The 16,039-nt window shown below is 36.4% G+C and overlaps 1 protein-coding gene across 1 annotated transcript in view; it reads right to left on the minus strand.

Annotated features, from left to right (window-relative positions):
• Window positions 1–6,779: 6,779 nt before the first annotated feature.
• Window positions 6,780–16,039, minus strand: part of SATB2 (SATB homeobox 2) — a 221,504-nt gene continuing 212,244 nt past the window's right edge. The window contains exon 11 of the mRNA XM_072612809.1: window positions 6,780–7,790. Within this exon, the coding sequence (XP_072468910.1) occupies window positions 7,329–7,790 (462 nt within the window). The 3' untranslated portion in view covers window positions 6,780–7,328. The remainder of the gene's footprint in view (window positions 7,791–16,039) is intronic.

Here is a 16,039-nt window from a genome sequence, read left to right on the forward strand (position 1 = left end):
TCCTAATTTGTCCCATTAAGATAATTCCATTAGAACATTATTAAAGTCAGTGAATAAAATGCTTTATAAAATGCATAAAGCATCACTTGACATCTTTCAACTTATTTATTTCACCCTGCTTTCCTAAATATACTCTACATTTGTTAAATGCCTTTTCCAGCTTTGCCCAAACTTTCTCTGAAATGCTTTCTCCCTCTAGTCTCCACCAACTTAAATCCTACTCATTTTTCAAGGGCCAGTTCAGATGTCATTTCTTTCAAGGGAGCTTCGTGGATTACCTGTATTGATAATACACTTTTTTGTTTTAGTATAATCAAGTGCCTCTGATTGAATAATGTGATTAAAGAAGATCTTCCCCATCCATTAATGGGTCTAGGAAGATTTGTAGGAAGGCCCACACCTTTTGTTAATTAAGCACTGGTTCTCAAATGTTGCGATGCTGTCTACCTCTGAAAAATGTATAAGTACTCTGAGGTGAGCTTTTATTTTGGTGCTTACTCATTAGAAATGTTTGTTTGGCCAAAAGAGACTCTGGGCAGCCCCTAAGGATCCATCCAGCTTTGAAAACCCAGATGTGGGTGCTTCCCTCTCTGGTTACCATGCATGTATGGTCAGACAGCTGCATCTGTCTGTTGATCTATGATGTATGTATTGCTTATGTCAGGCAGCCTTGTCTGTTGATTTGGATTTCTCTGCATTTTCTCTGAAGTTCAGAGTGCTGACTTTTTCGCCTGAACTAAGTGAATGATAAATATGTTTGATTAGAGTGATTGTTGACCCCCTCAAAAGTCACTTTCCTTTTAGAAATGCAGAACTAAGAACCTGTGATAGCAGGTCCTCCTGTGTATGTCAGGTGTTTTCTGTTACATTATCCGAGTCAGAAGTGGTTTCTCTTCTCAAGCTGCGTACCTCTCTACTAAATAATTAAACTGAGCAATTTGTGTAAGACCCTGCTACTTGTTAGGAATATAAAAATTGGAAAAAAAACCAAACAGTCCCTGTCCCAAAGGAGATTGCATTCCACTAAAGGATTACACATAAGCAGAGAATACACAAACACAAAGAACATGCAAAGCCATGTAGAGAGAGAGACAGACTGAGGGAATGCAAACTGGAGGGACTCCAGTCCTTAGGAAAGGCCTCAGATAGAAGGTATCACCTGAGCCGAGCGCTGAAGGAAGCTAGAGATTCTAAAAGGTAAAGGAGAAAAAGAACATTTCAAACATGGAAGACTGCCTGTGCAAAAGTGAAGAGGCACATGGAACACTGAAGGTGAGGAACTACTGAAAAAGCAGTTTATCTTGAAGTGGAACAGTATGAAAGACTGGAAAGGTAGATGGGAAACAGATGGTGGATGGATTTAAAACTGAAGATTAAATACTTTTCCTAGAGGTGACAGCGAGCCACTAAAGATTGTTGAGAAGGGGATTGATATCATCAGATCTGTGCTTTTGGAAGATGATTTTGGCAACTGTGTGACAAATAGATGGAAGAGGGGAGATCCTGGAAGCAGGGAGACCAATAGAAGTCTTCTAGAACAATCTGGGCATAGGCAATAAAGGTCATAACTAAGGTAGGTGTATGAATGTAAAGCCATTGCGGTTGTTTCTGTTGCTTTTGAGTCACTTTTGTCATGTCCAACTCTGCGTTAACTCATTTGAGGTTTTTTTGCCAGAGATCCTGGGTTGGTTTGCCATTTGTTTCTCCAGCTCATTTTAAAAATGAGGAACTGAGGGAAACAAGGTTAAGTGACTTGCCCAAAGTCAAACAGCTAGTGAAGTGTCTGAGGTCAGACTTAGGAAGATTAATCTTCCTGACTTCAAGTCTGATGCTCTGTCCATTAGACTCCAACTTCCTTGAGGTAGTAGACTATTTTATTCATTTCTGAATTCCCCATTACTTTACACCATGTCTTCTACATGGCTGATCACAAATGTATGTCAAATGAATAAATTAACACTACTGTTATCTTACATTTTGTACAGCAGATTCACAAATATTATTGAATTCATTCCTCACTATAATCCTATAAGCTAACCAGGGCATGTGTTACTGTCCCCATTTTATGGATGAGAAAACCAAAGATCCAAGGGATGAGATGGCTTGGCCAGCAGTCCATGGAAGTAAATATGTGTTCATTCCATGGATTAGGAAGCTGGTGTTCAAAGAAAGGGGATGTCTTGCCAAAGTAAAATGGGAAGTACTAAAGAGCAAAGCTGAGATAACATCCCAGTCTTATGACCTACAAAATCTGGGGAGAGTTTCATTAGAAATGCCATTAAGGTAAAAATGAATATTTTCTTCCTGGACATAACATGTTCTCATTAAGGAAGAAGAATTTTGAGTCCCCCTTTCTGACTTAAAATTCTTTGCATCTCCCAAATCACCTAGCAAGATGCTCTGAATATAGTCCATGCTCAAAAATATGTATTGGTTGACAAATCATAGATTTAGAACTGGAAAGGACCTAACAGATCATTTAGTCCAGCCCACTCATTTTATAGATGAGGAACCAGAAGCCAGAGAGGACTGGCCCAAAGTCAGACAGGTTTTAAGTTGCAGAACCAGAATTTGAACCCAGTTCCTCTGAATTTAAAATTAGTGCTCTTTCAGTTATTTAGAACTTGGAATTTATTTTAGGACACATTTAAATAATTGGATAGAAAAAAGATTACAAAATACCTCCTCTGGATCAAGGATAGGAATTAATTCTAGAAACAGGTTCCCCAAATCTCCACATGGATTAGCACCAGGAAGATCCACCCCCATCACAGGAATTGTGCTCCTAAGCCTTCATTGGCCCCTCCCATCAGCTCACATGCATAAACTGGGGTGTATGAGGTGTTCAGGAGGACTAGTTCCTCTTGTATGAGTGCTGCCCATCCCTGAGCATTTGGTGTCTACCTATTTCACCCAGCTCTCACCTGTGACTCCCAAGAAGCTATAGCATGCTCAGCAACCACACCCAGGTAAATCATCTTGGCAAGACAGGTTACACTAGATTGAGGGTGAATGAGGGGTCTCGTACCCTTCAGTGATTCAGGGGGTTATACTCCAAGCATGTGAAGTCTTCCCTCAGCAGAATGGGCAGATGAGAAGAATTTGTTCCGAGGGACATGAAGGTGGCTGAAGCAGGTGCTGTGAAGTGCTTAGAGCTTGGTTAGACATTGAAGATGCCAAGGTCATCCACTGCATCCCAAGACATCTGCAGTTATCTCAACTTTTTTCTTGCTGCTGAGCTCTGATGACTCTGGAAATAGTGAAGCTGAAGACTTGGTGCAGTTCTGCCTCATTTAAATCCACTTTACTCATGAGTCAAAAGGCATTGCCTTACCATTTTAGTATTGCCCCAACCAAAGAAGGCACTGTCCTCTATGAGTAAAGCAGAATTTCAGGAGTTCAAAATCAGGCAGAAGGCAAGACAACCTCATGATGTCATTGGCCCTCTTTGAAAACGAAGGACAAACAGCATTGGAGAAGCTGAATTGTTTTGTAGACTGAACAGACAATGTCAGAGAGAGGAAGGTCTGACTTTGGATTAGTCTAACTCTAACCAGTAAATATGCTGAAGTGGGAATTAATTTTGCTATCTTGCTCTGCTTAGTCTAAATCATCCAAGCCAACCCACGTGTTCTAAACCTGATTATTATGTGAGGGCTAACTTCTTACAGCTTTATTTTGCTTAACTTTCCAATCAGTGTCAAAGTATGTTGACATTTCCACCAGCATTGAATGACTTTTAATATTCCTAGGGTTATTAACACAGATGGGCCTTAACCCATGATTTTATGTCCATGGGCTTGTCATAAAACAAAGGTTATTTTTTTGGTAGGGTGGCAGCAGGATGACAGGGAACTAGAGAATGCAGCAGATGGTTAATATGAAGTGTGACTGAGGTAGCAAGACCACTTCCATCTTTAGGTTAACCCAAAGTAATAAAATGGGCCAGGGAGAGAGGGAAATTTACATTATCAAAGAAAAACAAAATAAAGTTTTAATCTACTCTCTCTTTGTCCATTGTGAATCAGGCACTTGTTCCTATCATATTCACTTTAGTCTTCTGAGCAGGTTTTTCCATTGTAAGCACTTTTTAAAAAATCATTTTTACACATTTCTTGAGATACATCAATCCTTCCGGCATTCCTCCATGCACACATTATGATGCCCTGTCTATAAATATAAAAGACTTTTATTATGTCCATTAACCATGTACATATGTGTTCCAAAAGTTTCCTGACACGCAGTCATTTGTGGCTTTTTAATTATAAACAGAAAATATTCCCTAGAAAAATAAAGGAGAAAGCTCATAAATATATCTTTATACATTTGAGTTGGATTTGCATACTAAGGAATGATTGGCTAAACGGTCCTCTGAGCCCTGAGCCACAGGAAGTGTGCGTGCATGTGTTTATATACACAGAGACACATCTATGGACACACAAGCAATTAAATCCATGCATCCCATAGAACTTAAACATCTGTAAATGCTAATATGGTTGTCCTGATCATATTTTGTTTCTTAAATGAAAGAACTTCCCACCCCACCCCCACCCTCAGGTTTGCTCACTTGAAAAATTCAATAGCAATGAAAGCAAGGCCCAGTAAATTACTTGACAAATTAAGTCATATTTATTGAATGCGTTTTATTTCAACAACCAAAAAATTCTAACAGCCTAACAATGCACATAAGTTAAAAATTAATTATCACTTAGTGATAACAAAGATAAAGTTGATTTACATGGAAAAAAAAAGAACATTTACAATATGTTAATCCTTATTCACATTGTTGATACTGCAATAAAACACAATTTGTTTTTTTTTTATTTCACAAAAAAGGCGGAAAATTGTGCTTTGTCAAGAGGCACTACAAGAGAAAGTTTCTTTTTCCAAATAGATATTATATGACAGATATTGAATAAATAGACATATATGCATTGTAATTCGCAAAGTTCTGGCAAGACCACAGGCTAAAATGCCCACAGATTCACTTTGAACCACTGCCGACTTGGCAGTGAAATTAAAAATAAAAGGCAAGACTTAGCATTGAAAAATACCTAATAAATTTTTGGTTGAAGTGTAAAAGATACCAAATGCTGATGCCATCAATAGATGAACCACCTTGCAAGAGCTTGGCAAAAATCATTTTCCATTACATGTACATAGTGATTTCAGCAACAGTGTAAGAAGACAATTTTGAAGGAGTAACTCTGAGGAGAACGTAAAGCAGCAACCATTGGAACTTGGGATCAAAGCTGCAGCATACTACAGAAAAAGAAAGGATGAGCACTGGGGCTTCATAGCAAACAACCATCCTTTTGCAAAGGTATGTGACGTTCATGTTAAGATAAGTTCTAAACATTTTTATTTGAAAAAGTACAGGAAAATGTCCCTTTAAAAACTCCAGAGGTTACTGAGCAGCTAGAATTAGCTTGTATTGCAACATGTCTTCTCCCTGTATATTGTAAGTTCTGAGTAAATATCTACACATAGAGGTTTTTTTAATCCTACCTTTTATACCTTTCAAATATATAAATAGTATTAACAGTTATATTACAATGCTTGTGTAGTAAACAGAAAATAACTTTCAAAGTGATATTGCATGAGGTCTTTGACAAGGTTGCATGAGAACACAACTTAAAAAATCAAAGCACGAAGGATGACCATCTGCCCGCCACTTGAAAGCAAGGATTCCATTCATGTAGACTAGCATGGAAAGTGAAGTCTCCTCTTGGGTTTGTTATCAATGGAAGCTGGAATAATGTTACTGAGGTTTGGGGGTGGGGAGAAACAAAGCTCTAAAAGATCAGAAACACTAGGAGAATGGAGCTTGCCTGCTCATTCCACAGAAAGGCCAGTCAACCTGCAGAAGTCCTGTTGGCCTGAAGGAATCTCTGTGCTAGCTAGCTAGGTGACTTCGGGGTGGGGGACAGGGTAAAGTATTCACTGGTGACCAATAGATGACTCGACTGAAACGCCTTACTGTGTTTTTCTTTTCCCAGATCTGCACAATTGCTTAGCAAAAGGTTTCTCTCAGGAGGGCCAGTCAATGTTGGAAACGTGCTGCTGTGTGTGACAGTGACTAGAAATGTTGAGTTCCACTGACCAAAGGGGGCCCATGGTTACCCAGGAATAACTCTGAAGGAGAGAGAAACCAGGTCTCTGAGTAAGAAAGCCTTTCAACTGCACCAAATGTATTTTAACCAAATGTATTTCTCAGGCTGTAATTTTCTCACTTGCCATTCTACAGGGGGAAAAAAAATGATTTTTTTCCATTAAAAAAAAGAAAAGAAAACATTTTCAAATGATTAGATTTACTCATTTTAAGCTCTGAAGCTGAGAACAGGTAAATAAATACCATAATAAAACTTGGTTTTATAGTATGAACTCCATGCAGCCAATCTCAAAATGCTATTTTATCACGACCTCACTAGTGGACAAGCTTTTCCATACTGAAGTTCAGCTTTGCTTGTTTTGACTTCCACTAAAGTTCATCTGTTCACTACAGGAAGGACCAGTTGAGTAACGGAACATGTTGAATCATTTTAAGTGTGCATTGTGTCTTAAAAGTAATTGGACTTTGTCTTCTTAAGGTGCCCTGATTTTTTTTTCCGCTTCATTTTCTTTTCTCTCTCTTATTTTTGGCAGTGTTGATTTTTTGTGTTAAATAGATACCTCAATAATTAACCATCAAGCTGCCAGCTAGGAAGGTAGAGAATAATAAAAAAAAAATCAGGGACAAACATAGAAAATAAATAGGAATTCAAAAAATAGTCACCACACCCTGAGAGCAGGCGGCAGTTTATCAAAAAGCCAAAGCAACTCATTGTGAAGTGGTTTTAATACATAAACAAGTCTTGTCTTTAAGAACCCATTTCACAGTCTATTCTTTCAGATTGTAAAGTTCTCTGTCCCATGCAATTTTAATATATATATGTAAATATATATATATGTACATATACATATACACATACACTTGTAGTTTCCTTCATTTATTTTATAGATCTTTTCTTCCGAGAACTTGCTTTTCATTTCTTCCATAAGTGCAAGGTTAATGAAGGCATAGTTTTACGTGATTACAATTATTATTCCAGTCAAATGTAAAAGTGTAACACTCAAGTGTCTGTGTCAAGATGATGACTAATTCGGCAATACTGAACTCATTCAGTCTGCACGTGGATCCCGTGCAACAAAGAAATGTCAAAAAGGGGAAGAAATTTTTTTTAAAAAAATACGAAAAAACAAACCTAAAAACCAAAATAAAATAAAAAAGAAAATAGAAACAGAAAATCCTTGGACCAATGTCTTGCTTTCCATGTTGTGATTTCACATTATCTCTGGTCAATTTCTGGGGGAGCCGGCTTGTTTTTGTCAGCATTTTCTTCCTCAGCTTCCACTTTGTACATTTCCTCCGAGCCTTCTTCACTTTCATTTTCTTCTGATTCAGTCAGCAGCTCTTCATCCTTGTACTCAGCAACGTCAACCCCAGTGCCCAAATGCTCTTTTAATTTCCCATGGTGCTTCACATGGTACCGCTGGTTCTGGAAGAATTTGATGATGGTGTGTTTGGGGAGATCCAGCTGAGCAGAAAGGGTATGGATAGCCTCTTGGTCGGGATAGAGACCCACATCATGAATAAAGCTTTGAAGGATTCCCAGGGCCTCTAAGGAGATCTTGGTGCGAGACCTGGGCTTTTTGGCACAACTGTCCTCAGCAGGAGGAGGTGGAGGTGGGGCTTCTTCTCTAGGAGGGGAACTTTCCTTGGCTGGCTGAGACTGCTGTCTATGAAGAACCTAAAAAGAGATATTCACATTTAGTTTTCATCAGCATGCTTATTTCTAATAAAAAAAAAGACTTTAAAACTCTTGGACAATGACCTCTTAAAAATGCAGATAATAAGTATTGAAATTCATGTTGTTTTGGAATCTAGCTTCTGCTGAACTTAAATTCCATGTGTACAAAGAAGACTCTGAGAGAGTCCTTGAAGCAACACTGGTAGTGAAGCAGAAGAAAAAGCATATTACTGTTTTTATTTATTAGTTATAGTAATATAGTAATAATATTATATAAAAAAGGGGTTTAATTTTTTTTCTTAGCATGCAAGTTCTACAGACAAATTGTGATTCTGATATTCAGAAAGCATCAAATAGTTTGGTTAAGTAAGTGTTAAATCTTATACAAATATTTTTTGATTATAGCTCTAATCATTTGAACATGGTCATCATTTGTTATTATAAATACTTAAAAATAGCAAATATTTATGTGGCACTCGACAGTGTAGAAAGCACTCTTCTCAACAATAACCCTAGAACTCGTTTATGTTTTATGTGAACTTTAGAAGTCTGACTATGTAACTTAGCACTTTCTAGAGAAGAGGGGAAAATTCAATTTGCCTAAGTAGTAAGCAGTGCTTAATTATTAAAAACAAATATATAGATTTTTGCCTTCACTTTCCCCACCACATTTCCTAGCTAAAATATTACAACCTCCAAAACTGGTACTTCAATTAACCAACAAAAATTTTAAAAAGTAAATAAATAAAATAAAACTCATTCCCCAGTCCCAAGGCCACATGATAATAAAATGGGTTTCCACTAGAATAAAAATGAAAACCTTTTGTTGAGAATTAGATAAATTATTTAGTGCAAATTCAGAAAATCTCATTCCCTAAAAACAACACAACAAATAAAAGAGATTGAAACTCTCTGTATAACAACAAAATCAGCCTAAAAGATGTCAAAAACATATTTCCAATAATACGTTAATTGCTGATAGAACAGAGAATTCTACAATATTGAGTGATAAAACACTAGTGCTAAAAACCCATATGAGGTTGACCATTTGAAAGGAATGTTCCTGGCACTTTCTCTATATCACTTTCAACTAAGAGTAAATTCAAGTAGTTCACTCTTGCAAATTAGCATCAGGAAAAAAGTGAAAATTAGGGTACTTCAGCATTCTAATTATACTCAGCCGAAAAACTTTCAGCTTCATGTGAGGCTGTACTACTCAGAGAAAAGTCTTGGTAATATGCAGATATTCATACTTCTGATATAATCCATGGACCCGGAGAACATTCTAATAACTGAACCTCCATAACAAGTAAGAATTTTTTTTTTTGTGATAGAAATTTTAACATATACTTCTATACATGCACACTGTGTCAAATATATAGTCTGGAAACAAACAGTAAGCATGCTATTGGAAATTATGCTAATTTGAAAACTAAAGAGAATTTAAAATCTCTTTTTTTCTAAATTATATCTATCTTCCCAGTGAGGAATCAGCATAAATATTCCACTTAATTGAATAAGTAGACTGCTCTTTGGGATTTTTTTCCATTTTCTACGGGTTAGACTTAAAGAGATTTTATAAAACTAAATTTTGAGATTGATCTAACATTTGTATAATAGGGTTTATTCATCATAAGCCTAGATGACAGGAATATGTATTCTATTTTTTTTCCCCTTTCAACCTGAAATTAGTTATTTTTTTTTTAAAAAAAAGGAATTTAAAAAAGTTGATGGATTGTCTTCTGCTAGAGACTATGAACAAATGAGAGGATATATTTCAACAGCCCATGAAACTTCTGAACTGGGCCTAGCCTAGGCAGATGCTGCTGTAGTCAAAGCAGATATCAGAAAATAGGTGTGCTGGTCCTGTCGCCTATTTTTTCAAAACATAATCTTCCTAATAGAAACTAACTATATAGAAGCATATTAGGCATTTATTTGGTCAGTCAACAATTTTTTAAACCAGGATTAGACAGCATTTTAAGACACTTTGCCCAAGGATGACAATGTGATAAATCTACCATATTTGAGCAATTCAAAATTCCAAAAATATAGAATGACATTAACATAGAAATGATCTTTCTTGCTCTGATTAAAAGAGAAATCATTTATTCACAAAGAAATGAAAAAGGATTTTTTTTTAATATTTAGGTATCTTTCAACAGTCTGAAATCTTCTGAAATATCATAAAAACAGAAAAGGTCATTTCAACTTGCAAAATGAGTTATGTTCCCAAAGTACATTTGTAAATTTATTACTTAGTATTCACAATGTATTTTCCCATAGAAACATTATGAGATGTGGTATATATGTTTTCAGGCATGCCCACAATTGCCCATTAAATCTTGAATTATAACAGTTCATTAATAATAGGGCATAATATAATTACCATTACAAAATGCATTTAAAAGCTAATCAGTGATACCTAGTAAACATTTACTTGTTGCAGGTCTGGAAGGTAGACTTAACACTAGATCCCAGAGGATCAAGTCACTGACTGGGACTCTCAGGACTTAGGACAGATGTTCTAGCAAGAAAGGGGCTGAAGAGTAGAGATGAAGCAGAAATAAAGTATCTAGAAACTTAGGGGTAAAAAGTTATGGAAATGATGTCATCTAGGGACAGTTGGGTGCTAAAGCACCAAGCCCAGAGTCAGGAAGAACTGAGGTCAAATTGGGCCTCAGACACTTAACTGTGTGACCCTGAGCAAGTCACTTAACTCCTATATGCCTCAGTTCCTCATTGGTAAAATGAGGACACACTGGAGAAGGAAATGGCAAATCACTCCAGTATCTTTGCCAAGAAAGCCTCATGGACGAAGTCCATGCGGTTACATGGAGTTGGACACAACTAAATGACACCTGGTATGGCATGTTATCACTACTCCACAACACAAGCATATCACGTTTTCCTTCTACATATTCCAGCGATTGGCCTGGCTGTTTCTCCTTCTGCTAATATAATGTCTTGCACATTACAGGTGCTTAATAAATGCTTGTTGAAATGAATGCTTGAATTGGATATCTAGAATTCTTGTTTCCTTTCAATGAGCTAAAATCTGCTACTCTGAAACTTCAGACTATTAGTCCTAGTATCTTCCCTTGTGGGTTAAGTTGAAAAAGTCTAATCCTTCTTCCACATGACATTTTAATTATTACTTCCTAGTAAGTTTTCTATGAGAGGAATATGAGGTTAAAAAAAAGCTACAAGCATATTCAAAACACAATTTGAAACCTGCTTGCACTCAAACACCCCCCCTTACGTGCAGTTACACACTGTTTGCCTTTGGTACCAAGTGATTTTAAAAACAAAATGGACAAAAATGCTAATATGACCAAAGTTGACAAAAAAGATAAAGCAACTCTTCCTAAAGCCCTCAGTGCTCAAATATGTTTTCAAGGCCACAATGAAAACCAGCTGGGAGCCATGTGCAAAATATAATATAAGCCTTCAGGGGAGGAAGTAAGATATTAAATGATTAAGTTTAGGAAAATATATAATGTAGTGTACAATTTTGGGGGTACTCTGGATTACTTACAAGCAAAGGCTATGGCCTTTTTTAAAATATAAAGCAAGAAATTATAAAGCAAATGATTTGTGATGTTTAAAGTTGGGTAGGTGGGGACAAGGGTAGGGCCAGGTTATAATAATGTTACATAGGTAATTAGGGGAGCTAAGTGGCGCAGCAGATAGGGTGCTGGACCTGGAGTCATGAAAACCTGAGTTCAAATACAGCCTAAGACAATTAGCCGTGTGATCCTGGGTAAGTCATTTAAAGCTCCATTTGCCTCAGTTTCCTCATCTGGGGACAATACTAGCCCCCACTTCCCAAGTTGTTGTGAGGGTCAAATGAGATAATACGTATAAAGCACTTAGTACAGCTCCTGACATATAATAAGCATTATATAAATGTTAGCTATTAATTACATCTTATTGCTAAGAAAAAGCCCTTGGATGAGTAACTTGGATTCAGGTCAAGAACAGTAGTGTAAATCTATTCATAGACAATATGGACAAAATAGAATATAGATGGTCGTGATTGTTCCACTACGTTAGCATTCGGCACAACTCAATACCCCTATGACATTTATTTTCTACCATTCCCCCTCCCCTTTTTTTTCTAACTATAGAACTATTATGGTTAAACTCAAAGGAAAATATCCCTCATCTTTGTATTGCAGTAAGTGGGAAGAGTATCAGTCCAGTTGTCAGATAGCCTGGGTTTTAGATCTGGCTAATGTTGGTCAAACAATATTAAATAAACAATAAATCTTTAAAAATATTCTGTATTTCTCTAATGTTAGTAAGAAAACATTTACTTTGCAAGAAGCATTTGCTATGACTGCTCTATTTGAATATTTGTGGATATTGTTGAAAAATATTGAAAATGGGCTAATTATGACTTCCTTTTTGGGGGAATATATATTTTCCCATGTAAACTATAACAATGAATAGAAATCACTTGATGTAAGAATTGTTTTACCAAGTTTTTGGTACAATGGATTTTATTTCTTTTTTATTAAAAGCTATCTTCTTTCTTTCTCAAAAATTTCATTGTGCAAAAATATGCTGTGTGGAATTTAAATATCAATAGTTACATTGTCTTGTATCATTTTTTCTATTTCTTAAAATGGGAATTTTAAGAAAGAAGTGTGTTCTTTTTCTGTCTGCAAGGTGATAAATTCATGGTATGAATAAGAAATATCTTTTATGAATTAGTGACCCAGGTATTCGAAATTTCGCTACCATCTTTCTGAGAAGGGAAAAAAAGAACTTATGCTGAAGTAGAGGGAAAAATGTAACAAACAAAACCTGGACTTGGAGTCAGAAAACTGATCAAATTCAGGCTTTACTAGTTATGCGACCATGGACAAGAAGTCTCTTTACCTCCCTAAGCCTCAGTTTTTCCAGCTAAAAAATGGAAACAATAATTCTTGGCCCACCTATTTCACCAGGCTATTATAAAGAAAGTACAACATAAAAGTACAACATACTTTTCTAAGCCAGTAAAAAAATGTGAGGAACATTAAAACTAGATCAGACATCTATTACGATATCTTCTGTTTAGGAAATTTTCTAGGGAAACAACAACCAGGTCTTTTAAAAAATAGCAACATAGATGACAAGGAACATTAGCATCCTATTACATCATGTGTAAAATCCTATCATAATCTTCGGTCTCTCAAGTAACCATTTTATGAGGCAAAGCAACAAATCCCAGAAACGTTCTACGCTGATCACGACTGCAAATGGCCTGATGTTCCAAGACTATCATTCCTCATTCTACTCCACAGTATTCTTTAACAATCAAAACCAATCCTCAACATACTTGAATTTTTAAAGCTGACTTTTTGGAAGACGTCTCTCATAGTGCTATCTGATGCACAGCAACACCCTCCCCACAAAGGATAACAATGTTTTCCACCCAAAAACTCAACATAGAACCCAAGGGTAAAAACAAAAATCCCCATAAACTAAGCCGCTTCAGGAGGGAGTATAGGATTCATGCAGGTGAAATTGGATCACACATTACTATCTGCCCTGCTGCTTTTCGATTTAAAACGCTGTCACCTATAAAACATATTCACTCAGATAAATAGTTCAACACTAGTTCTAACTTCAATTGAATTATTTTCCTTGAGTTAATCCTTATGGTTGTAATTTCACATGCTGACATAATAAGACTGTATTAAAGATTGGTGTTTAGCTCTGTTGCCTAGGGATAGGGGGGAGGAGGTAGGAAACGGTGAGAGAAGAGGAAGGATTACACTGTATCCTAAGGTCAAAACTCAGGAAAATCTGTTATTAAAAAAAAAATCTATGAAGTGATGACAAATTGCAGACTACAGGTGTTAGATTACATTGTGACTTCAGGCAGGTTTAATATAAGTTGGTTTCCTTTTACAATTGCTCTTAGCAAATACTGCTATAGGTAGGGGATTAAAAAAAGACAGTACTCAATAAAAGAAGACCATGTCAAGAGAAATCGATACCAACGTGCAAAACGGTGGAAAGCTGGACATGGAAATGTGTGTTCAGTTTCATCCAACCTTAGCTTAGTCTGATTTTCCTTTAACATTGTAACTAAAATGCTACTGTCACATCTTTTTCAATGTAGCTTCATAACTTTCTGGAAATATACGCTGAGTGCAGAGAAGAGAAACGCGATAGCATACATTGTAATTAATGTATTGATCAAATTTTTAAAAAATGGTTTGACAAGTATGGTCTTTCACTTGTGTGAACTTTATATTTCAAGGACCTCGGGTTCTATAGCCAATATTTTCTCCATGGAAGAAGCTTGTCTCCACAAACTGGTATCAATTAAAAATCCATCACCTGATAGTGGACCTGGAGATGAGCCTCTTGAAGGTTAAAGAAGTTTATTCTCAAACAACAGACAAACTTTTGCTCAACGACACCTGACAAAGTTTGTTTCCTGACTTAAACAAGCTCAGTCCAACCCACACCATGAAGAAGCATCGAGTACAATTTTGATGGTGATTCCTTCTAATCATAATATAAATACCATCAACCAATGCAGATAAGCAACCTGTCTATAATTTATAATCTTAGAAAGTTTTCTAAGCCACTGGGAGGTTAATTCATGGCCACATAGTGTTTTTATTTTGTAGTAGAACTTATACTGAGACCAAGGTCTCTATAGGCTAAGCCACTCTGCTCCTGAAGGTACCAATATTTGAAGTTAAAGATAGCCATGGATAAGATAGGTAGGTAGATAGATAAACAGACAGACAGACAGACAGATAGAATATTTTCATCTGTGTTATATATTTTATTTATCTCTACAGATAAAAACACAAAACACATATATAACCATATATAAAATAAATACTCAAATATAAATTGCTTTGCTTTTTTTATTTTGTTTTGTTTTCAGGTGGAAGGCACCCACAACTGAGGAAACAGGAACCTTGAAACAAAGTAGGTATTCAGAATAACACGGTGAAGTTGGAGGAGTACATTTCAGGAATGGAGGTAGCAGAGGAGAAAGACTGTGAAAATGCGTAGGGCCAGGAGATACAACGTCATTCCTGAGGAACAAAAAGAAGGCCAGTTTGGTCATACTTCAGAATGATCTATTAATCTCCTGCTATGTGTAAGGCATGGTGTTAGGTGCTCAGGAAGGAAAGCAGATGAACAGAATCTCTCCTCTCAAGGGCTTAGATCTTTGCATGATGTCTCTAGAGTAAAATTCTATAAGCACCCGGACTCAGACCTACTTAAATTCTGCATGACCATCAGCACCTAGCATAATGTTCTATCTACAGATAAATAAGAACTTAATGATATATCATGGTCAACTAACTAATGCTATTGGGATCAAACTTGGGGACACTAGGAATGTGGTTATTTATGTTGTTTTTATCCTATACAGATAGCTATGATGAATGATGGTAGGTCTTTAAAAAAAAAAGGTTTACGATGAATAAATATGTCTCAACTGAAATGAGAATAAGGGCGACAAAAAAGGCCCCTCTAGACAGAATTTAGACATGTGGTAATTCACATATAAATATTTAATTTATTGTAATTATAGCCTCCCTTTCATTATCATGATCATCTAAACATTTTTACTGAGCTTTTTAGGGCCTTACATAGGTTGGCTGTTCTACCAAAACAAATAAAAATCCCATGGAAAATGCAGCTTTCTGATGATAAGGGAAGAGGAAATAACATAGGCATTGACAAAACTGGCTATAGCTAGAGGGATTCAGTTGTTTTTGTTTTTTTTCTTAACAGAATAACCCAAAACACAAGTCTTAGAGAGGTTGCTTTGTTTTTGCTTTTATGATGGAAAGTAGTACAGATCTGACACAGTGCCTTCAAATTAGTATGAAGGAATAAAGCGCCCATTTTGTAGTAGTGGTTGTGGTCCTATGACTTTATTGGTTTAGGGATCTCCTGGCATGAAAACACAATCAACCTATGCAGATGAGTAACCTGTCTGGAGTTTATAGTTTTAGAGTTTTCTGGGCCAGTAGGAGGTTAATTCATTTGTCGGTTATCACATAACCATTTTATCTTTGATAAAACTTAAAATGAGACCAGGGTCTCTACGGGCTGAGCCACTCTGCTCTTGAAGGTATCAATATTTGAAGTTAAAAATAACCACGGATGTATAGCTTTATGGATGGAGCTAAAAGCTGAAGAGTTAGAGTAGACTAGAAAAATGGTATGAGCAACGCATCAGCAAGCTGAAGCTTAAATTGCCTGAAATTTAAATG

This window comes from Notamacropus eugenii, chromosome 5, assembly GCF_028372415.1.
Source record: "Notamacropus eugenii isolate mMacEug1 chromosome 5, mMacEug1.pri_v2, whole genome shotgun sequence".
Classification (NCBI taxonomy): domain Eukaryota; kingdom Metazoa; phylum Chordata; class Mammalia; order Diprotodontia; family Macropodidae; genus Notamacropus; species Notamacropus eugenii.